Raw genomic sequence first — 26,617 nt, forward strand, 5'->3', positions numbered from 1 at the left:
TTATCTCCTGTTCTCTAAGGCTTACTAAGGTTTCAAGCATCTTCTCCCTGGTGTCTCTCTCTCTCTCTCTCTCTCTCTCTTATTGTTCCTATAAATCAAAGGAGGGCAAGTTTCTTTTGCTTGGCGTTTGGGGGTTTTAAGAACTTCCCTAGATCTAGTTCTTGCCTCCCTCCTCCTCCCTGTCCCTCCAGCTCTCTGATCCCCTACGTCAGCAGTCTGCTCACCTCTGGCCCTCGGTAAGGCCTGCCGTTGACAATCTCGGGCGATGCATAGAGTGGGCTCCCACAAAACGTTTGCAAGAACTTGTCCTTCTGGTACAGGTTGGAGAGCCCAAAGTCAGCAATCTGAAAAGAGAAGAGAGACCCACGGAGATCTGTTAGAGGGAAGTCGCTAGTGTCTGCAAACTGATTCAAACTGCCCAGGGCAGATGAGAACACGTGGGCCAGCACTGTGTCTAGTCCAAAGTCTGCATCAAACAAAAATCTCCCATGGCAGTCAAGAGTATCCAATACCAGTATGGCTAAAGTATAAAACATCAAAGTCCTTAATAACCCATTTCCTCCCCAAACAAAACCACTGACTGGGGACTAAGAGTTCAAACACATGAGGCTTTGGGGGACATTTCACATGTAAACCAAAGCATCCCAATTACAACAGCTTACACGAAAACTGCCACTTGATGCTTCCAACAAGCACTAAGTACAGAGGAGACCCTATCTACGGATTATGTCCCAAAGTTGCCAAGGGATGCTAAAACTTTCAAGAGTACTATCCTCTATATCTGCTATGGGTTAATTTTCTAAACATGTATGTTTACAACAAGTCAAACAGTAAGAGATTAGCAATAATAAATAACAACAAAACAGAACAATTATAACAATATACTTTATTGCAATAAAATTAGCAAGCAGTGTCATTGTTCCTGAACTTTGTACCAGGATTTAGCAAAATAAGGTCACCTAAGGTACACAGGTATTACAACAGTCAATTTGATAAATGGGACAACTGGTAAGCAACAGTTGAGTGGGTAGCATATACAATGTGGATACCCTGGACAGATGGGTGGCTCACTTCCCATCCGGACAGATGGTGCGAGGCTATGTCACACCACTCAGAATGGCACACAATCTAAAGCTGATACACTGCTTCTGGAATGTTTCGTAAGATATTTTGGTTCGTGGTGATTAATTGGCCATGGAAGGTGAAATCTCAGGGAAGAGGAAGTGGAATTTTTGAATTGTTTTGGTTTACTGTATTGAAAACTGAGCCTGTTAGGGATATCAGTCAAGCACTGTGCCACTGAGCCACACTCTCTAACTCTCGCCTTCCCTTCCCTGTAGCACTAGGGACTAAGCACAATGGGACTAAGCATACCACTGCCACCACCTTTTCTTCATTTGACTCAAGATGAAACGCACAGAGCACCAAATATTAAATCATTACATTTCGGGCTGGTGAGATGGCTCAGTGGGTAAGAGCACTGACTGCTCTTCCAAAGGTCCTGAGTTCAAATCCCAGCAACCACATGGTGGCTCACAACCACCCATTATGAGATCTGACATCCTCTTCTGGTGTGTTTGAAGACAGCTACAGTGTACTTATGTATAANAAAAANAAAAAAAAACTAAAAAAAAAAAAAAAGAGTATCTGGGGCTAAAGAATGATAGAAGTTTAAAAAAAAAAAATCATTACATTTCAGCCTAAACTCTCCCGCTCGCCATCTGCGTGACATGGATGGGGACAGCCATAACAGACTCCCAGAAAACAGAAACCCAGGATCTCTCCCTATCCTGTCTTCCAGACTTATTATGAGAATAAGAGGAGAACCACTGATTGTGATAAGGTGGAGTGTGCAAACCCACCCCTAGCATGCACATCCCCCGTAAGTGTCTGATCTAACCTCACTTGCATAGTGCACTCACTGTCTTAAGTTCTGTAAAGGGTGTTGTGTCAGGTCCTTCAGAGCATTGTGTTCATACCTGCATATATACAGTATACACACACATACATGTAAACATAGACACATCTGTACATACTACACATGCCTACACGTCTGCCTTCTCTACCAGACTCTCAGTCCCTGTGTCTGCTTCCACAGTTTAATACCACCCTCTCCTTAGCAGCTGCCCCTGGCCAAGAAGTAAACTTGTCACTGAAACAGGCATTATGTTTTGAAAAGTATAAGGAATTAATAGTTATATAAAATAATAGTAACCCCAACTGCCATGTATCACAAACTCCCAATTGTACAGTGCTGATGAATTCTCTAATCCAATTCTATTAAAAAAAACTGCATTTATAAAAAAATATAAATATACTTTATGCCCAATGTCATAAGGACACCTAACTAAAATTAGATTTAAATCTTTTTTAATGCTCAAAATGGTCAATTTTATGTTATGGTAATTTTTACCACAGTGCTTTAAGAACTCCACTTACCAAACAAGGAGACAGATTTAGGGAGTTGGACTTACTCATCTAAAGAAATGTGACCAGTGGGCAGCCATACAAGTGTGCACCGATCACACTTCCAGCCCCAGACACACACAGCCCCGGGAGGGTCTGTGGATTTCTGTCAGTCTTAGCCAGCCTTGTAAGGTGAACCCCCTGTGTGCTCTACCATCTCCAGCCTGATTTCCACTTGAGCATTAGCAAGGAGCTGGGGTTATCCACAGGGCTGGGGAGCCTCGGGTGCTGAGACCCACAGAAGCTGTTTTGAATGAAGCCCCTAGAATAAGCCTATTTTTGTTTTTAAAAAAGGAGCCATCCTTGGATAAATGGAATGTCATTCAAGGCAGCTGTGCACAGCCACCCTCCGAGAAGGCATTCCCCCGGCTCAGATTGCACTCAACCGCTCTGAATTCCACTTGCTTATCAAGGCCCCAGACTGCCTCACAGGAAGTTGGTGAGAAGCTTTTACAAAGCACGCCCTGTCAATCAAAAGAATGGACCAGCTTCAGCTCTGGAGATTCCAAGGAGTCCTGAGGCTTCAGCCTCCTTCTGGCTAGGGCTGCAGCTCTGAGAATACACCCAGCAATGCCAATACGTTCTGGGGTATGTGGGAGCTTTCAAACGCATGTGTGAGCACACCCAATGCACGTACACACAGTTGACAACCCCAGGAGCTTCCACCCGGGCTGGGCATCTCTGCTTGCCTCGCAGGCGTCTAGAGCTGTGTGTTTATATTTCACCCCACTCCCATCCTCCCAGACTGATGTTTATCAGCCTCCCTGTAAAACTGTCATTTCTGTGGACACGAGATTAATAGAAATCCAGATTAGGCCATGTTCTTGGCACTTGAACGGAAACGCAATATTAATCAACACACATTCAGTGTTCTCAGACTCTGAGCTGCTCGATTCTAGGATTTTTAATGCCACAGGGAGCTTATGTCAACCATTGCTAAGTGGGGAGACACTGGCGGGTATGAATCCACTCAGAAGCCTCAGTTCTCTCGTCTGTAAAATGGGGGTGAAAATCTCCTCTCCCCCTGTGGTGTCATGACATCTAAATGTCATAAAGCACATACAAAATATACATACAACAGCAATGGCACATTTGTCTTTAGACACAGATAAGTGACTGATTTCACAGCACATGAGAACGTGCATCTTATAACACCAGGGACTGTCAACAGAAAACAGCAGGTCAAGGAGCCAGTTCTGCAAGTGAATTAGTTTGAATCACAAAATGAAGAAGTTATTCTCTTCTTTGACATGAGTCAGGAAGGCGGTAAGCCACAGGGTCTAATTAAAACATCTCCACATTTACCAGAAAGGACCAACTGGCCTTGGGCTCACAGCCTGGGGCAGCAACCAACATCAAACAAAAAAGAATGCGTCTATTTGGTTTGTATTATTTCACTCATGAGCTTCTCTTTGGTTCATGGTACTTGTTTTCCACCAAATGCCATTACTTAAGGCTTCCTTCCTAAATAAATTCTACTCTACAAAGAGACCCAAACTAAATACAAGCACCATCAACCTAAGAAAAGGCAAAATGTACAAGAGTGCAGGGGAGGAAAAAAAAAAAAAACAACAAAACATGTGAGGGCTAAATTTAAACATAACTACGCCAAAATCATTGCACCTTAGAACTGGCCTCCATGTGGAAGAGACCTGAATGGAGGGTGGGAAGGGAAACTGCTCTTCAGGACTCTCTCAGGGTCCTAAGATGATTTGCTGACGATCACAAAGAAAAGCAACAAGATACATGAGGGCTCCCGAGATGCTCAACTCTGTAAGATGACAGGTCCATCCATTGAGTCCATTTCATACAGAACTCTAACGGAGACACGCCAGTCAGTGCAAACCTTCTCCTACCTGGTCCTCCAGCCTGCATCATCAGCCCCTCATAGCATCTTAGAAGACAGACTTTAAGCCCGTTCGTCCCCAGGCCCTTTAGAGTAGCTCTTGCTAGCTACACTGTTAAGCTTTGGAGAAAGAGGCCTCACTGTGTTTTGGGGTGGGTGGGGGTTGTTTGTTTGATTGGTTGATTTTTCTTGCTTGTTTGGTTGTTGTTGTTGTTGTTGCTGCTGCTGCTGCTGCCAAACTGTTGCCCTGCCCCATACTGGATCAGAACCACCCTCTGACCTTATTCTATATACCTTGCTGCTCAGCCTCCACTCGGAAAGGCATCAAAGATGGTAAATCTCAAGGGTTTAATTTGGACTGTCTGTGTAACTCTCCATCCCCTTTGGAAGTGTGCCCTGCTAAGTGAAAATCAGAGTGAAAAAGATAAATTTGGGGGTCAAGGGGATCATTCACGTGTCAGTGGGATTAACCCCACTTCAACCCAGTTGAACCCTGGAGCCAAGTGCAATATGAGATAAGCCAGGCACACACACACACACAAAAGACACTCATTGTCCGTTTCTATTTATATATGGTCCCTAGAGCAGACAAATCATAAAAAGGAGAATGGTAGTGATGGTCAGGGCCTGGGGGGAAAAGAAGCAAAAGCAAGGAGCCAGAACCTAATGGGCGTGGAGAACCAGGTGCGGAGTTGAGCTGCTGGTCTGCAGCTGGGGGCTGGGATGGTTCTACAACACTGAGGATGCTTCCTGCCTCTGTGCTAGACACCCAAGTACAGGAGGTTTTACGTTACATTATGCACATTTTGGCATCCTCAAAAAAGAATTAACCCCAAGGTCACTATGAACAAGAAGCTCAGGTGATGCAAAAGGAGGTACCAGTTTGTCGATTTTAACTGCTACCAAAGGAAGCTTATGACAAGGATAATTAGGAATGTCTGCCAGCCCATGCTGGTGTCTAGAGGAAGCGCCCTGCACTCAAAGATCAGAGGCTTAGGAGTCCCTAAGAATCAGGGCTGGACTTAGACTTTGTCATTACTCGGTAATAATAATAATAATAATAATGACCTGTCTATCTACACAATGGTCTCAGAACTCTTGTCCAACCTCAGAGCCAAGAGAAGTGACCTTGACCTAGGCATGAAAGGGGCATGTCCAGTGTAAGTGGCAGCATTCGGGGGGGGGGGGAAGGAAAAACCAAGGCAGGTAGAACTATTGTACGCTAGTCTCAATCGGGGCTCCATCTCTTTGCAGTTCTGAGGCATGCCAGTCAGTCCAGCCTTACTCCTGCCTGGTCCTTGAGCCAGCATCATCAGCATCTCAGAGCATCTCAAAGCATCTTAGAAAGCAGAATCTCAGGCCCTGCCCCAGGCCTGCTGAGCGGAGAGCTGCATTATGACAAGAACCCCAGGGGTTTCGCTTGTACTCCAGCCCTCTTGAGCCTGAGACTTTTACCTGAAAAACATGGCTGACTGTGACACTGTGGTTCACTAGGAAGGGCTGTCGAGAAACCAAGTTAACAAGCACATGGCAAGTGTGAACCCCAGGTCTACTGTGTAGCAGGCCTTCAATAACAGAACTGTGACACTCCTACATCTATGAGTCTCAGTTGCTAGGAAACGGATCCACGACAGCACTGCCGGGTGCTGTGAGAATCAAACTCAAGTGAGCAAGAGCTGTATTGATCACAGCAACACAGCTGTGAGCCAGTCAGTGCCTAGGAGCCTTACATAAACCTCGGTGGCCAGGTCTCACAACAGCCCTTGGAGAAAGGTCTTTATATTATTATTATTATTATTATTATTATTATTATTATTCCCTCTTGGCAGATGAAGAAACTGAGGCACCTGTCTTGCCCAAGGAGCCTTCCCAGAGACATCCTGGCTGTTAAACACTATGTCAAAGGGAGTTATTGTTCACAGGAAATGGGCTTTCTGTGACTACAGGAAGATAGTAATTCCATGCAGGAAGACACACTCCATCGCTCCTTTCCGGCCATGGAGTTAATTACTGTGGCTTTACTCTGACAGCCACCGTCCTATGCAGTCGGAAGGAGGGCAGCAACCCGAACAATGAGCCGTACAAAGGGAGTCGACTGGCTTTCATCTTCAGAAGAATTACTTCTTGAGACCATTAATCACCAACCGGGAGCAATCTGGGAAACTCTTAATAGAGGGTGTGGCAAGAGCTACCTAGCAAAGGATGCTAACACCCACCCAGCACCACTTAGCTGCATACACATCTCCAGTGTCCTATGTGGTTGCACTTTCTCAGCTGGTCATTGGCCACTATCAGCACTTGAGGTTCTCTCCTAGGGCAGCTGTCTGCAAGTCAGATAGAGACTTGCACTCAAGATAAGAGAATATGAAAGGCCTATCGGATGGCCGGCCCTGAGACAGGGCAAATCTTGGGGTTGGCAATAACAAAGAAGAGGTTTGTAGTCGGCCTCATTCCTGATGAGCTATAGGAATTTCCCTGTCTGGAAAAAAAAATGAGGCACTTGGTCCCACCCTGGTGAGGACATTCTAAAGACGAAAGGAGACAACATATGGAAGGTCTGGCCCAGGGCTCTGGCTTCCAGCAGGAGTTCAGCAAGTGTGCTTTCGTCCTTCGGTTTCCTTCCCTCTGCAAGCTCATCATCAGATCCCTCCCCATCAGACCCTTCCCCAGCCTTCAGAACTCTGCCTGTCACCACTTCCCCCTCAAAGGCTTTCAGCTCCATCTGGCTAGACAGACCCACCCCTTCCTGTTTAGCACGTCCAGATGGCACAGGGGCATCTGGTCTGCCAAGGGATAAGAAAAGCTCTCTGGAGGAAGACCCCCTAGAGGATAGACAGATAAGGGGGAATGGAAAGGGCATTCCAGACAGAGGGAACCGTGTGTTCCAAGGTCAGGAAGGCAGAGAAAGCTTTGTAGATTTGAGGAGTTCAAGGGCAATGTAAAGGAGTCTTTCTGGACCAGCTTCACTGAACGGCACTGCCAGGCGCCGTCCCCACCCTGATCCACCTCCTTCATTGCACAAGTGCATCACATACTCTTGTTTATTGGTATCAGCCCCAACTGAAACCCCAAGTCCACTGCAGGGAGGGGGGCACACCTTATCTTCTTTGCCTTCTTAATATTTGGTGACTAGTTGTCACTACTAGTTAAATGACCACCAGACTCAGAGCGCCAAGACAAGCGGGACCTGGCCATCCCTCCCCCACTGAGTCCCCCAACACCCAGCACAGGACTAACAACATAGCATTTGACACTTGGTTAAGTATTTTATGATCAAGCGATATGTTCTATACTAGATATTCAGCTCCTGAAAGGATAGAAGAATGACCTCAGGCAGCGCGGGTATGCTGTGATATAAATAGCCCCACATATACACACTCGGGCGCACCTGATGGGTAAATGAAGTAGTTAATGCAAGACTACAAAGTTCTCACACTCCAAAGCCCAGAGGTCCATGATGCCGAGCTTTGCCTTGCTAAGCTGCCAAGATTTCTATCTCTTCTTGTCACTGCCATTCAGAGCGGCTCTCTTATCCACAGCAGCCATGCCTCCATTGTCACAGGGGCAGCAGATCATCTCCCCTCTGTTCCTCTCTCCTGAGCTCTGAAAGCCCTGCAGATTCCCAGCCCTGCAAGAGGAGGTCAGCTGACCCAGGGCGCCTGGCCCTCTTCCGGGAGGCACTTTTACAGGAGCCTTCTCTGGGAATGGTCAGCATTCCATTCTCCCAGAGAGTGGGATGTGAATCTGGCCCGTTTTCATTAATTGCAAATTAATGCTAGGCTGGGTGCTATTTTAGTCCACGCTTCCACAGAGGGTGGAATGCGACCCAAGGCAGCAAGCGCATCGCGCTCATTCCTTCTGCCGTTGGACTGCGGGAATATTTTTAGAAGCCGCACCCTCTTGCCGTGGCCAGATAAATAATTTCCAAAACCAGATGTGCTCACTGCAAATCAGCATAAGGCAGAGAAGGGAAGAGCAACCAGTCACATGGCTCACACCAAAACTGCAGCAACATCTAACACATTCCAGCCAGAAGCATCTTTAGAGACTCCCCCGCCGCCACAGGAGAGGTGGACCCACAATGTGACAACCGCTCCTCCTGCCCTTAGCCTAATCGATCTTGCCACTCACATCCGGTTGGTTGGTAGTCCATTTGTACCCACAGCCCCCCTAGGCCAGGCAGCGATGGCCTTTCATTCACACAGAAGGCCAGCTTGTGGCCATGTGTATGACTGCTTCTGTCAGCAACTGTCCTTTCTAAATATGCATCTGCAAAGTGCTGAGTCAGGAAGAGCAGATCCCATGCAGCCGGAAGGCAAATCAGCACCAGCTGAAACACATTTTTAAAACCCTTGGAAGTGGGTGCGAGAGGATGGAGTTTGCCTGGAAGTCAAACATGGGAGTGAGTTTTAATCCTGGCTAGGAGCTCCTTTGCCCACAAATCAATCAGTTATAATGCTTACATGTGCCAGGCACCAGGAGATGCTCTGGGATAAGAAAGACAACAAACTCCTGATCTCAGGCACATCCCTTAGACAGTCTAGGCTGGAAATCGACCCTCAACAAGTTCTTTCAACTAGACTATCAGGTCTTAGTTGAAATCTCTGCAACAAGAGATTGTAGACTTGTTAAAAGGACAGATTTGATTATGTGTGTGTGTGCGCACACACACATGCTCACACTCGTTCCCACACTGGGCAATGTCAGGAGCAGAGATTCCTAAGAAAACAGACAAAGAAAAATATAGTACCAAAGTTGACTTTTGTAATTAAGTACTATGTGTGCTACTTGGCTACAAAAACAGAGGCTCTCAGGTGGAAAACCTGGTCCCCAGGAGCCCCATGCCCTACAGTCACTTCTCTGTTGCTTTGGGTTTTACAAATGAGCTGTTCTTCCAGGCTGCTGCCCCATTGTCCCCGACACAATTGCTCTCTGAATTCTGGCCATTCTTCTGCTCCATTAGGGAATTCTATGACTCCACAGGAAGCTATGCACCTTATCACTTCTGGGGCTACAGCATGGGACCAAGAGGTCCCACTGTACCACAGAACCCAATCCCCAGGCAAGAGGCTCACATTCCAGACCTTGTAAAGTCTACATTTAGTTCCGAGGGCTCCCGGCGACAGATGGCAGGAAGAATCTGGACAGAGTATTAGATGATATGAAACCCTTAGAAGGCAGGCCCAACCACCACCCCATCCCAGAACTACTTTCCCAGCTTCTGGATTTCCATGCATTTCCTCCTGCAGGGGCCAGACACTTAGACTTAGGCAAGCTCTTGGGATGGACACAGCTAAGCACCACCTCCTCTGAATGCATTTCTAGCTACTTTCACATTTATTGTCGGTACCTAGAACTGGGGATTGCTCACAGAAACTCTCAGGAAAAAATTGACTGGGGAAAATAAACAAACAATACACAGCTCTTCTTCCTACCTGACAGGAAGAGCTAAGTTCAGTGGGTGAGAATTTACCCTGAACCCTGCTATCAGCAAGAGACAGGGCTACCACACAAACCTGGGGCCATCCAACTCCAGAGCCTCTACTCCTAGACTGGACTCATTTGTAGATGGTTGATTCTGACAGTTTAATTCTGAACATAGAAAATACCTAGAGCAAGTCTGTGGCTGTTATTATTATGTATTTTGTAACCGGAGGAACTGGGTTATGTGGGTTTTTTCCAAGGTCAAGGAGCTGGGAAGCCCCACAGCCCATAAGTTGGCTTTTTGGTTTTTTTCCCCCTGTCAATACAATTTCCAATTTTAGCAAGTGAAATCTGAAATCTGAAACACATCCCCAATCCATAAATTTTGAACTTGATAGTTAGTGCTCCTTCTAGAATAATCCAGCCACTTGCCAAAAAGGGATTTGAGATTTCATTTCCTGTTCTGAAGGAGAACTGTTTCAACCCATCATTTTCACCAGGCTCGGTGGGCTGGACAGAAATATGTAACTGAGGTCAACTCTTCCGTGAGTGGCAGGCCATGGGGATGTGTCTCTCAAGGACTGCTCTCAAAGGATGCTCATGACAGCCATGTTCTACAAACCCTACAACAGCTCTAGCCTTCCAAGTAAGGATGTGGTCCACCACACACCCACTAACTGACACAACAGGAGCAACTGAAGAGGAAGACATGCAGTTGTTGCTATCCCTTGTCTGGGGAGGGTCCAGTTGCGGGCTCTTGTGGGCAGTCCTGAGGCCATTTCATAACGAAACCCGTACAGCAAGCTCCATTTATTTTGAAATGGTGTTTGCTTACTTTGTGGCGTGGTCTAAGGGGCATTCAGAGTGCTCCCAAGGAGGCCCTTGAGCCCTCTAGAGCGCTCTCCAGCTTCAGCAGCCGTCAGAAATAAATGTGAACCCCATCACTCACTCGCCCTTTCTTTAAGATTGATTTTTATTTCTAACTATGCGTAGGTACGTGTGTCTGGTATGTGGACCTGTGCACTTGTGAGGCCAGGTGTCCTCAGAGGCCAGGAGAGGGTGTAGGATCCCCTGGAGTCATGGGTGGCACCCCAACATGGCCGCTATGAACTAAACACAAGATTCTTTAGAAGAACAGCAAACGGTCTTAATTGCTGAGCCATCTCTCCAGCTCCCAACCCGCCCTTTTTGAACTACCACCATTTTTACCCAGCTCTCAATTCCATAGTTGGTTGAAGTGTGAGAGGGTGAGGAGGAAGAAGCAGAGATATGGGGTGGGAAGTCACAGCACGGCAGCTAGGGCAAGGCTTCTAAGTCGGCTTTGAATTGTTTGCCAGTAGTCTCAGCACTAAGGAGGTAAAGCGAGGCGGACCATCTGCTCAAGGTCCTCCTCAGCTACATAGCAAGTTCGAAACCAGCCTGGGCTACATGAGATGCTACCTCAAAAAAAAAAAAAAAAAAGTGAGGCGACTTCTAGGTTTAAAATAATCTGGGGCCCTTCTAGCACATTCTGCATAGTGGTATGAACTTATATACCAATTACTGTTGCTACAGATATGTTATCTGATTTTTCTGTGCTTCAGTTTCCCTATGTACACGTGAGTTATAAGATGAACAGTGCCCATTTCACATGCTGCCTGAAAGAGCCATTTATGAAAGTACTAAGCACATGGGAACTAAAACACCTATGAAATATGTGTGTTACTTTTGTGGTAAGAATTCCAGATTGTGAGCTTCCTGAGGACAGGGACTGTGTGCCAGTCATTGTCCCAGCAGGGAGAAGAGAGTCTGGCAGGTTGTAGGGGACTCAGTAATGCCTGCTAAATTAAACTGTTTGGATACGCCTATTGATGAGAGTCTTTCCCAGAGCCCACCAACCAGCAGAGGGAGCGGCTGTGTCAGATCCGGGCTATGAGGAGCCACGCCCACCCGCCACGCCCACCCGCCATACCCACACCGCGGCTGAGTTTTACCTTAATGTTGCAGTTGTCATCAAGCAGTATGTTCTCCAGCTTCAAGTCCCGGTGGACCACACCATTCTGCAATGAGGAAACGGAAGAACTGAGCAGGAGCAGGAGCCAGAGCAGGAGCGTGTGAGATGACAGACAAGAGAGCTCTGGGGAGGGGGCAGGGGAGGCCGGGCACTGGGAACAAGTCTGACAGATGAAAGCAATGCACCAGCCAGCCCCGGTGGTCTTCACCTCCATCCTTCAGGCCTGCTCTCGCTGTCAGGATGCTCCCCAGACAGCAACCAGCGACAGGAGAGCATTAGTCACTTTCTGTGTGGTTAACGGAAAAATGACTGGAATCCATTCTCCCCCCAGAGCCTGTAAACCAGCAGGGGGATTCTTTGTGGGAATGTAATTCCACTGTGTCTGAGACAGGGTCCCAGGGACACAGCAGACATCTCAGCTGGTGCCTCGGAGCACTGGGCCCCAGGGACAGCCTGCCTGCCTGCCTGCCTGCCTGTCTGCCTGCATCCCTCATGCTGGAAAGAGGCCTGACCCAGTCTCCTAAAGCTTTGTCTTAGATACTTCCTAAGCAGCCAGCTGGAAAGACTTGAAAGTCCCTCTCCACTCCGCAGGACTCAGGGCTGATGAAAAGGGTGCAGGCCAATGAGACCAGAGCCACTGGGAACTGTTATGTCGTGTGACCTTTTCATTCAGGCACACTCTGGCCAATTTGGGACTGGACTTGAGAGCAGCCAGCCAGCTGAAGGGAAAGGACACCAATGGGCTGCGGAGAAGGTTCTGGGGTGGGTGGACAGAAAGAGTGCTTGGGGACCGTGTTGGATGTGGGGTGGGGGAGTGGGTTCCCAGCATTCCCCGCTGTGTAAATGGCTTCTGCGGAGAAAGCTGCTATATCGAACATGCCTGTAGCTGGTTCTTTCAGTTTGTTTTCCTTTCCGTTTGACAGCTTCTAATGTCTCCACAACCACCAACTTGGAGAGAGATGACAAGTATTCGTACTACTGCCTTTGCTAGTCCGAGCTCTCAGGAGGTGTCCGGAGGTTCCGAAATGCCCCCCAAAACACATCTCCCAGAGGAGAGATGTGGAGCACAGGAAAGCCGACTCTGTTTGGCTTTAAATGAAATACTGCGAGACATTTGTTTCACGTGGTCACATTCCTGACTGTCATAAGAAGATGGAACAAGCCTAAGAACATCCCATTCATACACAACCCACAAATTCACACACTTCAAACAACGGAAGTTGTCTGTGGTGCTCTCCAGCATTACTTAAGGTGGAGTCACAGAAGGCTGCGTGGTCTGATCATGAGTGTCTCTCATGTCCACAAAGAGGCCAACCAAAGGTTGTGGGTGTGCACATCCATCACCCTAACGCTGATCTACAGAGACAGGCAGCACCTGAGGGCTCACTGGCAAGCCAGCCCCGTGGAACTGGCAAGCTCCAGATTCAGTGAGAGATCCTGTCTCTAAGACAAGGTGGGAAGTGACGGGGGATACCTGACAATGACCTTAGGCCTCATGTACACACACACACACACATGGGATTTGAATAGGGAGAATTTTTTTTCTCATCCTAGTCTGTAACATCTCCACACATGTCACAATGAACTAACCAAGGCTTTTATAATATTAAAGCTATAACGAGTCTACGCTCGAAGTTGCAGGCCAGGTCGTACCTTGTGACAGTAATGCACGGCAGACACAATCTGCCGGAAGAAGTGTCTGGTCTCCCTCTCGCTGAGGCGCCTGCGCTCACTGATGTAATCATACAGCTCTCCTTTGCTGGCATATTCCATGATGATCACAATCTTATCTTTGTTCTCAAACACTGTGGAGGGGCGGGAAGAGAAATAAACAAACACTGTTATCCAGCAGGCATGAGGACGGCAGACTGCAGAGAAAGAGCCAGGAAGACCATGGAGATGCCACTGAGCCGGATGGGGCTCAGGGAACAGGTTGCGAGTCTGAGCATTCAACATCAGGGGGGCTTGGGACAATGGTGGCTTCACTCTGTCCCTACACCCATCTTGTACAGTTGAGGGAAACATACCTGGGTCTTTCCTGCAGACCCCACTCTCATTAACAAGATCATCTCTCCCCAGTGCCCTCCCACCCCTGCTTAGTTCTCTGTGGAGAGAAGGGAATTAACAAACACAAGTATAGGGCTGTGGAGACCTCTCAGAAGATGAACCCTTTGCTGCCTGGATGTGAGGACCTGAGTTCAGAAACCTAAAAACCAAGCAAAAGTCAAACATAGCAGCATGACGGGTCTGTGATCTCAGTGCTCCCATGCATGATCCCAGTGCTCCTAAACATGATCCCAGTGCTCCTAAACATGATCCCAGTGCTCCTAAACATGATCCCAGTGNCATGATCCCAGTGCTCCTAAACATGATCCCAGTGCTCCTAAACATGATCCCAGTGCTCCTAAACATGATCCCAGTGGTCCTAAACATGATCCCAGTGGTCCTAAGCATGATCCCAGTGCTCTCATGCATGATCCCAGTGCTCCCATGCATGATCTCAGTGCTCCCATGCATGATCCCAGTGCTCCTAAACATGATCCCAGTGCTCCTAAACATGATCCCAGTGGTCCTAGCATGATCCCAGTGGTCCTAAGCATGATCCCAGTGCTCCCATGCATGATCCCAGTGCTCCCATGCATGATCCCAGTGCTCCCATGCATGATCCCAGTGCTCCCATGCATGATCCCAGTGTTCCTATGTGGGGACTGGGAGGCAGAGACAAGGAGAGTCCCCAGAAGCTCCAAAAGCACCAAATAAGAGACTGTTAGGAACAAGGAGGAGCTGGAGTACTGACAGCAGAGGTTGTTCATTGACCTCTGCATCCATCATAGCTCACGTGTACAACATGCACTTCAAAGATGCACACACACACACACACACACACACACACACACACACACACATGCTGCTGCTGCTGCTGCTACCCATCAACATCTGATGCAGACAGGGTACCATATCACTGACAAAGCTTCTGTGGCACCCATCCCGTTATCTCTTTGCTCATTTGAACTCGCCAGTTTCCATACACACCTTAGTGTACTTCCTCTCATCTGACACAATCTGATGGCCCTTCTTAGAGCCATTTCACCCATTTCAAACTTACAACACACCCCCATGGAATATCTGAGACTTTACCATTCAGGAAAGAACCCGATGAGGATGGCCTATGGTGGTTGTAAGGCTATGGAGTCTGGCCAGTTACTCCTGCTGAGATCATGTGAGGTCCACTCAAGGAGGAGGTCTCCTAAACAGCTGGCCAGAACCAACTTAGTCTGGTTTCAGACATGACCAGGGAGCCCCAGAGCCAAACCTGGAATGGAGTCAGGACCCCTGCAGCCCTCTGGAGCTGAGTGCCCCCGCCTGCAGCCCAGTCCCTTCTCAGCCGACCTCCACCTACCATGGGTATCTTTTATCCATAATGTTTGTCAAGGCCCTCTCTCCAACTGTTCTCCAGCTGTTAGGTTTAAATTGCAGTCCCACACAGACACCCAAGGGCAACACAGAAGCCGAGGAAAAAAGGCAAGGAAGAGAGAAGATTCTAGTTACTCGGTCCACTTCAGCCACTCAGTCCACCACCACAGAGCCTTAATTCAGGCTGTCATGTAAGATGCCTTTAACTGTCTGGAAGTACATCCTTCCTAGAAGATGCAGAGGGAACCCCAGACCTCTCCTTCTGCCGACCTCTACCTTATCAGGTCTGACCATTCCTGCCCACTTCAATGTCCAACAACACAGAAAGAGCTGCCAGTCATTCACGTTTCTCACATTTACACACACGGTGCTGCCTCCGCTTCCCTGCTCTCCCACTGCCTCACCCCTACCTATCCTGGCCAGGCGTTCATCGACAGAGCCTTCGTTCAGACTCATCTGCACATCACATGCCGTCACCAGCCCCTTACATCCCTGGCCTACCCTGGCCTCATCGTACCTTATTTCCTGGTTACATATCCATTTTCCTCCGCCTGGTTGCGGAGCTTGAGCTGGGAGAGTTAAAACCTAACATCCTGACCTTGCTGGCTGTGTGACTCCTGGAAGTTGCTTACCTTCTCTGGGTTTCTGTTACATCAAATGCAAAATGGGAATGAACTTAGAAAGTATTTCTTAGGACTGTTGGGAGACCGGAGGGATAACAGGATGGTAGATGCTCAGAACGAAGCCTGAACGCACAGCCTTCCAGAACCTTGGTTGTTATTGTTTATCTTAATATTATTGGACCCCCAAGGTCTGGCACTGAGACAAACACGCACATTCAATGAGCAACTGAGGTGAACTGGAATCTGCCTGCCTGCGGCCTGGGCTCCCTCCCCTCCCACACCTTGTCTCTGGCTTCTAAAGGGTCACCCTCCCCACCAGTTCCTCTTTGGCTCCTGCCAGTCCAGCCAACTCTCTCTGATAAAATGAAGAGGAAGGCAAGGCGGCAGTAGGAAAGTAGAGGGAGGGAAAGGGGGCAGCCAGATAAAACTGGCTGACTTCTTGGAAGTCTGCTGGCCTCTCTCTGTACCCAGCCTCCTGGGCTCCTACCAGGATTTCATCCTGGATTGGACTTTTCATTAACTCTAAACTCTAGGAAGTAGGAAGGTGGCCTTGGGACATGCGGTACAGGCTGCAAACGTGAACGATATGCATGCCCTCGGGAAGCAGCTTACATCCTAGGTTGTTGTTGTTGTTGTTTTGGTTTTTTAAGGTAGGAAGAAGGAAGAAAAAAGTGTGTTGACACACGTGCGCATGCACACACATGCACACGCACAAATAAGCCCCTCACATTCCTGACACCGGAGCATCCTTAAAGGTGATTGAGACTCATCTGAATATCGGGTGCACACCTCCCGCAGACAGGACCTTCAGAGGCTGGCTCCTCCCTTTTCAATTGTACACTTCAGCACGGCTTAGCTGACAGGTACTTCACTAAGCAACTTCTACTGGCACAGCCTGACACTCTGCCTGGGTCCCTCCACCTGCGTCACCCCACTACAGCCTCACTGGCTTCCAGCCCTTCCCTGTCACTCCATTGCCAAGTGCCTGAGAAGCAGACAGCTGCAAAGACTCTGTTCCCTGGAGCATGGATCCTGCAAGGAACTCTGGGGGGAAAAAAAGGACCTGGTGACTAAACAGATGGACTATACGGAAAATTCTCACACCTGGGCTTGGCTGCCTTTGGACAGCAGGCTTTTCTCTCCGGTTCTGCAGGTGAACCAGGACACCTCTAAATCCCTACTCACACTCAGAGAAAGGGCTCTCAGCCCAGTACAGGAAACACTGGATGCCTGCAATGGTATCTACATGAGATACCCCCTTGTTGTCATGGGCCATGAGCAGGGCCACAGAACTCTCCCTGTGCCCAGGCCTGGCTGCAAGACAACATTTGCACCCTCCATAGGAGGCAGGCCAGGTTCACAGCCAGTGTTTGAATATCACATGAGATGAACTAGCTGCCAAAGAGAATTCTGCATTTGAAGAACATAATGGCCTGTCAGGGAGGCTGCTGAAGCCTCCAGTTGTTACTTAACAACAGCATTGAGTACCGTAGGCCTATGTGCCAGCCCTGTGCTAAGAGGCATTTTGCGTGAATGATAGCATGTGGATGTGGTCCTTTAAGCCTTTTTATTTTGTAGAGAGGAACACTTGGTATATAGCAAGGCTCAGAACAGTCATTATGATTACAGAGAACCCAGGTAGGGCTGGGCTAGACAACACAATCAGTCTTCAGGATCAAAGCTCAGCCTGTTACCCTCCGTACACCAATCCCTCTGGCCTGACTCTCATCAAGCAATGAAGCCAGCAGAGTTTGGGGGGACAGAATCAGTGAGCTGACCTCAGCACTGTGCCTCAGTGCTTAAATAACTTGTTCCCCTACCTCTCAAGGAAAGACTGCCCTAAGACTTTCCTTGCCAACGTGGTACTTTGTACCATGCCACCGTTACCCTAGACGCTCAGGGTCTTCAAGCAGGAAGGAACCACAGATCATCTATTACGTTTTCCAGCAGAGCCTGGTATTCATGATAGCTAAGGTTAAGGACTTGGGAATCAGACTAAGGAATGACTGGATTCTGGGTCCTAGGCCTGAGGCTCCTCACCCATGATTAAGGTCGCTAACGGAGAAGTGGCACACATCTTTGTGACCATTCTTCTCACAAAAATGGGCTGCTTCTCTTGAGCACTTTTTACAACTGGTTATTTATAAGCCCAGAAATCTTGTCTGTGTTTATATTATTAGTCACTGAGCAAAAGCTTTTTTTCCATCACTTGGGAAGGGTTTCCTTTCTGAAAAATGAAAGCCTGTGTCTCTTGGCCAGACACTTTTACCCAGAAGCCTCGTGGCTCCAAGATGGTAAGGAAAACTGTGGCCCTTGACAAGCCTGCCAGGCCTACCAGGAAACTGCAGGCCCTGAATAGAAACTTAGCTCAGCTTGAGTCAGCCCACAGCACCATGCCAGGACCCTGTGCTGCCCAGCCTGGGTTTCAGTAAAGCAACAGAACCGAAGAAAGCACCCACTATGTGGATGGCACTGGGGATAATTAAAAAAGATGTGACCGACTCAAAAGAAGACAGACTGGGTAGAAGAAACGCCATGAGAAAGGCCAACAGTCGCCAGCCTCTGCCAGGGGCCACGGAAGGAGAAGCAAGAGGGCTGTGATGAAATACAAAGTAAAGTAGCAAATAAATAACCAGAGAAAGCCCTGGGCAGCCAGGCCGGTGAGTGAACACTGCCGAGACAACAGAAAAGATGGGAAGGAAGGCCAGAGTAGCATCTGGAATCCTGGACCTCTGAAACAGCTCAACCCCTGAAACAGCCCTCTCCCAGTGACCTCCCCTTCCCTCTCCTTACCAGTGACTGCATGTCACAGACTCAGCACTGACAGATCACAGTGATCCTGTGAAATCAGTACAGGGACCAAGGGTATGGCTTCCATGAATTCTAGACTATCTGCATCTCCATAATGACATCCGTGGAGGGCCCAGTATGTCAGTCTGTGTGTTGAGTAGGATATTCACTGATCTTTCATGTACATCTAGTACAAGTAGGCTGAAGGCATTGGTGCTGCTTAGTTGACAGGAGCTCGGGACACCAGAGAGGGACCTTCTATCATATTGGTCTGTGGGTGTGTCCGTGTTGTCTGTGCATGTGTTTATGGTGTGTCTGTGTGTCTGTGGATGAGTCTGTGTGTTGTGTCTGTGGATGTGTCTGTGTGTTGTGTCTGTGGGTGTGTCTGTGGTGTGTCTGTGGATGTGTCTGTGTGTTGTGTCTGTGGATGTGTCTGTGTGTTGTGTCTGTGGATGTGTCTGTATGTTGTGTCTGTGGTGTGTCTGTGGGTGTGTTTGTGGTGTGTCTGTAGGTATGTGGGAGTGTCTGTGTTATCTGTGGGTGTATGGATGTGTCTGTGGGTGTGCCTGTGGTGTGTCTGTGTGTTGTGTCTGTGGGTGTGTCTGTGGAGGTGTCTGTGGTGTGTCTGTGGATGTGTCTGTGTGTTGTGTCTGTGGATGTGTCTGTGTGTTGTGTCTGTGGATGTGTCTGTGTGTTGTGTCTGTGTGTTGTGTCTGTGGATGTGTCTGTGGTGTGTCTGTGGGTGTGTCTGTGTGGTATGTCTGTGGGTGTGTCTGTGTATTGTGTCTGTGGATGTGTCTGTGTGTTGTGTCTGTGGGTGTGTCTGTGGGTGTGTTTGTGGTGTGTCTGTGGGTATGTGGGTGTGTCTGTGTTATCTGTGGGTGTATGGATGTATTGTGGGTGTGCCTGTGGTGTGTCTGTGTGTTGCCTCTGTGGGTGTGTCTGTGGTGCGTCTGTGGGAGCATATTCTTAACTAATAGAGAAATGTGGGTGTTGTCACCCCTGGGAAGGTGGTCCTGGGTGTATAAGGGAAGTAGTTGAGAGAGAGCCTGAAAGCCAGCCAGTGCTGCTCCCTCCTTCATGGCCTCCTTCAGTTCTATCTCCAGGTTCCTGCCTTGAATTTCTATCCTGGCTTCTTCCATGACAGTCTGTAACAAGTAAACTGAAGAAAGCACTTTTCTCCCATCTGTTTGCCTTGTTTGTCATGTTGTTCATCATCCAAAGTTAAGACAATAATCCTGTATTTTTAATAACTGTAGACGTGAAACAATGTCTCATGGTATGAGATTTTCCATGTGTGGTCTATCAAACTGATGCTCAAGACATTTAGCATCCTGGAGCATCTCAGACTTCAGGTTTCTGAATCAGGGATGCTCAACCTGTGTCAACATTATCCCATTTCATGATTGGATAGCCACTACTCCCATCGGCGAGCAGCACTGCCAGCTCCAGTCACCCCAATCAGAGCTCTCTGCCACTAACCACCTCCCCACCCATAAAAAAGCAATGCCATACTGGGTTGACTATAAGCCAATCAGGTGGACTTGAAGTTCTTAAACAATGGACCATGTAGGGTATATTCTTTTGTGTGACTTCAATAACCACAAATAATATAGATGAGAATAATTCACAGTGTTCTGTATCATTGAAGAGCTTTTTTTCATGCTATGAACTCTATCATACAGGGGCATTGTGTTGGCTTATTCATTCATCCTACCTCAGACCAACATTGAGCCATCTCCAGCTGAGGATCCCTGTGAGCAGAGTTTCTGGGAGCATTTACTATTGTTGTTGTCGTTGTTATGTTTGCTGATTTTATTTTTATGTGTATGAGTATTTTGCCTACATGCAGGTCATTCAGTACAATTATCCACTGGGCTGTCTCTCAGCCTAACTGGGGACATCCTGGCATATCACATGCCTTTTGCTTTTGCTGCATGACTATAGGCATCATTGTTGGACAGATACCCAATAAGACTTTGAATTCAAATTTGTGTGACTAAAAAAAAAATCTATGCATGGTTTTACTATGACTCTTTCCCCCTCCGACATCCATTATTCATTCTTCCCCCTACCTCATTCATTCATTCTTCCCCCTGCCTCCATTCATTCATTCTTCCTCACCTCCATTCACTCATCCCCCAACTTCCATCCATTCATTCCCCCACCTCCATTCATTCGTCTCCTATCTCCATTCATTCATTCTTCCCCCACCTCCATTCACTCATTCTTCTTCCTACCCCATTCATTCATTCTTCCCCCACCTCCATTCACTCATTCTTCCTCCTGCCCCATTCTTTCATTCTTCCCCCACCTCCATTCATTCTTCTGCACTGTGCCCAGCACAGTTTCTTCTTGATGGAGTCTAACTCTCAGCCTTTCCTGAGCACCCTTTATCAGTCTCTGAACACTGCGCTTTCTGCTGTGTGTTAAAGCTAAATAAACAATATAAATCAGAGCCTTTGCCTTCAAGAAATCATGTCCTACTTGGAAATGAATGGAGCTTAGCAAATAATCCACAAGTCAAGCTGCATGGCTCAGACTCTTAGCATTCAGGACAAGGGCAAAGGACCAGTGATGTAAATCTGAATGTGTCTGAGAAGATTCCTGGGGGAAACAGGCGTGGCCTACTAGGCCGAATGACTAGGGCTTTAATTAGAGACTACTGCTATTGCTCTGGCTTAGCACAGAACATGCAGGCACATCCCCTTTCTGCTATCAGCGTCTTGCTCCTTCCCAGAAACCAAAACTTGGATTACTTTTCTTGCTTTCTGTTTATTTTCTATTTCAAGGGAGAGAGTGGAGGACTGGTTGCTATAGCAACAGCTGCATCTCCACATTAAACCTGAATTTTATCCGATGCTCATTCTGACAGTTCACTTCTGACTTCTGATTGTCTGGCTTTCACAACGAAACTCATTAAAAAGCTCCTAACGATTCCCCTGTGCTGCCCCCAAGGCTAATAACACAGCTTGTATAGCTTGAGAAAGTGCATAACATAAAAACTCTGGCCTGGGAGGAAACTCAGGAGGAGGGCATCCTGGGATGTTTAACCATCCACAGGCCATTTTTGAGACAAATACACCAGGCAGGACAGGAGAGTGGGGATCAGTTTAAAGAATGCTCCAGGTGGAGGCAGATGGTTCTGGAAAATGGAACATTTCTTCCTATGGGAATGAGGATAGCTTTCTGGTTCACGTGGACTCTCAAGGGAGGAAGACTAGTTTGTTGGTTTTAAGCAACAGGAGCAAGGGCTAAGGAGGGGACTGGCCAGAGTTCTCAGCATTCTATCTGTCTAGGGTCCTTCCACTCACACCAAACAACAAGTGCTTTTATTGATGTCCTCAAACTGCCAGAAGTACCTTTCTACTCCCAGGGGGGACTCACTTTTATTAAAGACAAGGAAGATTCTCACAGGAACCCCCAGCCTGCTTTTCATTTCAGAAACACAAGAATCTTTTCTTGAAAGAGTCGGTGGCCACCTAATTAGTCACTGAGTCAGTCCAGGATTAATTCTTCAAAAGTATAGTCCCAAGAACTAAATTGCAAATACCTCAGGGGCCCATGGCTTTACAAAATAGTCCTCTGATGTCTGCAGGCTCCCCACAGTAAGGGTGAGAAAATACAGCTAGACTAATAGTTCCCATTGTCAGTGGGGTGGTCAGAGCTGAATCACGAGTAGGCACTTCCCAGTTTGGACAATGGAAGTCTTTTTGGCTCACACATGTCTTACAATACACCAACATGAGGGATGCTGGCTGGAATGCTTAAGAAGGACCCTACCCAGCCTGGCCACCCACCCAGTCCAGAGGTAGACGTCACGTGGTGTATGCCTGTAATCCTGACCTCAGGAGACTGAGGTTACAGAGACCTAGGCAGAAAAAAAATCAAACAACTAGGAAATAAAACAAGGTATGGGCTCTGAGGAGATCAGCAGGCTCACTAAAAAATTTTTCCCTTATGTCAGAGTTATAAAAACTGAGAATAGAGACCATTCAAAACTCTAGGGGGCAGATGAGAAGGCTAAGATAGAGAAAAGAGAGGACTCAAGGGCACCAGCCTGGACTAGTCACTGGACTTCAGCTCCCTAAATGGCACCTAGGGAGGGGGGAGCATCTCCATAGCAACTTAGAGGGGCTCTAAGGTGAAATGGGCTCCATAGATACCACCACAAACTCCACGCACACACCCCAAAGAAAGAGAGGGGTAAGGTGGGGTGGGCTAGGCTGGGGTGGAGAGTGCATACCAGTCACTATGAGACTATGAGTTTTAGTCAGTCATTATCCCTGCTAACTGATCAGAATGTTCACCACCCCAAGTAGAAGGAAAAGCCCCAGACTACATCTGTTTCCTTAAACAAGCACGCTGACCCAGCAGTGACAGGGATACACAGACAGCCTTGGTTCCTCTTCCACAATGCTCAGCAGCAGGCTTGGCTGGGGGGCTTGGCTCACCCCAACCGCCTGGCCAAGGAAGAGAAGCTAAGTCAGTACCTACCTACCACCCACCTACCCACCCTCCCTCCTTCCCTCTCTCCCTCCCTCCCTCTCTCCCTCCCTCCGGCAGAGCTAATAACTGGCCCCCTGTGCAGGGCTGAGCCTTTCTACAGAGCTTGCCACTCTCAGTTGCAGCCTCATTGATTGACTGTGATAGCACACAGCTGCCATCACGGGCAGCAAGCCTCATGGTGTAAGAAGAAGGAGGAACGTGGGTGAGAGCCAGAGTTAACAAGTCTGCATAGTCAGAACCTGCCCACAAATGTGGGGTGTGTGTATATGAGAGAGAGACAGAGACAGACAGAGAGAGACAGAGATAGCAGAGAGACAGAGACAGATACATACAGAGACAGGCACAGACAGACTGATACAGACAGACAGACAGACAGACAGACAGACAGATGGACATACAGAGACAGGAGGTAAGAGGGCAGTGACGCAGGGAGTGAGTTCACTTGTACAGACATCAGACTTCTGGGGGCCCCTGCAAAGTTACGTGCAGTTCTCTCCCTCCAGCTCTCTTATTTCAGATTTTATCATAGGATACATGTATGCGTGTGTCTCTGTGTGGCTATGAGCTCGTGAGTGTGGGACTTAATGAGAGGAGGATGTTGGAGCCCCTGGAGTTGGAGTAATAGAAGGTTATGAGCTACTCGGTGGAGACGCTGGGAACCAAACTGAGGTCCTTGGCAAGAGCAGGAAATGTTCTTAACCACTGAGCCTTCTCTCCATCCCTAAGCCCAGCTCTCTTAACCAGGGACCCTGTTTCAGTCCCTGGTTGACGGTTGGCCATCAGTGTTAGAGTACAGTGAGATTGATACCACAAAACACACACACACACACACCAGTGACAGCATGAGCTCTCTGTCAGAATTCATGGAGGTACTGAAGAGAAGCATAAATCCTCTAATCAAAAATGCCCAGGCTTCTGAACGGTAAAAGTTATAGGTCCCCAATCTCCCTTTGGGCAGTCACATATAAGGCCACTCTTGGGGGTTCATGAGCCTTCCTTCCTAAATGCATGTTCTTGATGGCATAAGCAAGCAATTAAATGACCCCAGTCCATCTCAAAAGGCTTTGTATTAAACACAATATAGTTTCATTTATTCTTTAAAAAAAGAAAAAACCTCGTCTTCAAGTGTAAGTGGCATTATTTAAAGCACTAGGAAATACTGAATTGCAGGAAATTCAGGAGGGCGAGGCAAGACAATCAGGGAGAAACATTTGTTTTTTGTTTGTTTTATTTCTAATCTCCGGCCTCTAGAAAGAAAGTCACTTGGATGTAATCAAATGAAAATAATACACTTGAAGGTCAAGGAGCTAATTTCACAGGAAACATTTAAAATGTGGTTGCACTGACATACTACTGAGAGGCTCATTCACTCCTACAGTTAAAATGAGGCGAGCAAACCCCAGGGGTTTGTGAACAGAGATGGGCCTGGCAGTTGGGCCCAGCCTGCAAGGACTTCACTTGGAACTTGTGGGGCTGGCAACAGAGGAACACAATAAATCAATACCCTGCAATTCGCCATAGGTTCCAAAGAATAAACAGAAGCACAACACACTGCTTTGCCAAGCGCAGCAAACGGTTTCATGGTGCTCAGAGGTCCCTGAGGAGGGTGGCACCCACGTGGCTTACAAAGTCAACCCAAGACTGAAGGTGTCACTCATTGCTCTTTGGTGACTGTGGCCAGACTATGGTCTCTGACTCTTTGATGACAGATGATCATACCAAGACTGGTTTCAAGAGCAACACTTATCATCCTCTTGGTTTCAGGGGTCACTCCACGTTTCTCAGCCTGACCAATCAGAAGCCTTGGGGTTGAGGTGAAGATATTCGAGTCACAGATTGCCACGGGAATATCCATGTGCACCTAACATGAAGAATCATGAACCTGGGTAGTACGGCCTCAGCCCGCCGCCTACCCCAGTAAGTTTCTACCCAACCTTCCCTAGATAGCATAACCGTAATAACCAGACGAAAAGACAGCTCAATGGGTAAACTACTAGCCATGTAAGCATGAAGATTGAAATCTGAATCCCCAAAACCCATATGAAAGCCAAGAACATGGGTCCTGCCTATAATCCCAGCATACAAAAGATAGAAATAGGCTCAAATCAGGGGGTTCTGAGTTCGAATGACAGACCGCCCCCCACTTCAATATATAAGGTGGAAAGCAATCAAGGGCAACATCAACCTAGGACACACACATATACACACATGCTCACACATGTGAACACACACACACACATACTCCTACACAAATGCAAACATACACACACACACACACACACATGCTACATGTACAATAAACCAAAAAGCAATTCTCTAACATTTACTAAGCAGACCCCCCACCAACACATGCCTAGCAGTTCTGTTCATTTGCACATGTAATCCTACGTTGACAGTAACTTCATCCAAAGTGCCTGACAGTAGGAACACAGAGACTATTTGAGAACGGAGGCTCCTACGTCTTCTCCAGAACAGCAGGCGCAGGGCTCACAGGCAAGGCAGAAGATTGGCATGTTTATCAAAAGGGAAGTGTAACTACTTCGTTCCTTCTTTTTTTTAAGTTTAATGATCAATTTTTAAACACTCTTAATTAAGAGAATGATCAGGTGGGCAGTGGTGGCACACGCCATTAATCCCAGCATTAGGGAGGCAGAGGCAGGTAGATCTCTATGAGTTCGAGGCCAGCCTGGTCTACAAAGAGATCTAAGACAGCCAGGGCTACACAGAGAGACCCTCTTTTATAAAACCAAAAATAGATAGATAGATAGATAGATAGATAGATAGATAGATAGATAGATAGATAGATAGATAGATCTATGGTAGGTAATGGATACAAAAATAAGTCTCTCTGTGTGTTGCAGGAAGCCAGGATTCCCCTTACCTAAGATTAAAGGGATGAAGGCCATCCTCTCCAGCACATTGACATACAAAGAGTCAGTAAAGTGATGCCATCAGACAAGGCCAGGAAGAGATTTACAGAACCCCAAGCCAAGGGCACAAACATGTAGACCCAAGCTGCACGGCCCCCACGCCCCACCTTTTTGCTTTCAAATGTGGTACTACTACCAGATGGGAGGCTGGATTCCCAAGCCTTGTGCTGTGCAGGAAAGATATTAGTCTCCAGAGGGTTTGCGGACAGGGTTTCCTAGGCTTTCAAAGGGGAAATGGGGGTGAGACAAGCCGCCTTTGATGTCTGAACTCAGCCCTGAAATCAGAACCGCAGACAAAATCCGTTTTTATCTCTTCCATTCTGGGCGACCAAGCTGAAAATTCCTGCACTTCCCTTTTCTGCTGTTTTTCCACATTGTCAATTGCCTCCCTGCTGAGGGGATGGAATTCCTCTGAGTGGGAACCAGGGGTCCACCCTGAGATAGTGCCTGAGATTTCTCTGAGATTAGGTTACCCCAGCATCACACACTAGAAAACACACACCTCTTCCCTTATTGACTTAGCAATAGAAGCCGGTGACGGTTTGTATCCACACGCAGTTGACAAATTTGAGGGTAAATCACCCTCACCAGAGGACCAACAGGACAGTTCACCCCAGAGGCT

At 47.7% G+C, this 26,617-nt stretch overlaps 1 protein-coding gene across 1 annotated transcript in view; it reads right to left on the reverse strand.

Annotated features, from left to right (window-relative positions):
• Nuak1 (NUAK family kinase 1) overlaps positions 1–26,617 on the reverse strand; it is a 70,724-nt gene that overhangs the window by 9,671 nt on the left and 34,436 nt on the right. The window contains exons 3-5 of the mRNA XM_021174448.2: positions 13,383–13,534; positions 11,710–11,775; positions 225–344 (exon numbers count right to left, since the gene is read on the reverse strand). Coding sequence (XP_021030107.1) covers positions 225–344; positions 11,710–11,775; positions 13,383–13,534 — 338 coding nt within the window. The remainder of the gene's footprint in view (positions 1–224; positions 345–11,709; positions 11,776–13,382; positions 13,535–26,617) is intronic.

This window comes from Mus caroli, chromosome 10 (assembly GCF_900094665.2).
Source record: "Mus caroli chromosome 10, CAROLI_EIJ_v1.1, whole genome shotgun sequence".
NCBI classification, from domain to species: domain Eukaryota; kingdom Metazoa; phylum Chordata; class Mammalia; order Rodentia; family Muridae; genus Mus; species Mus caroli.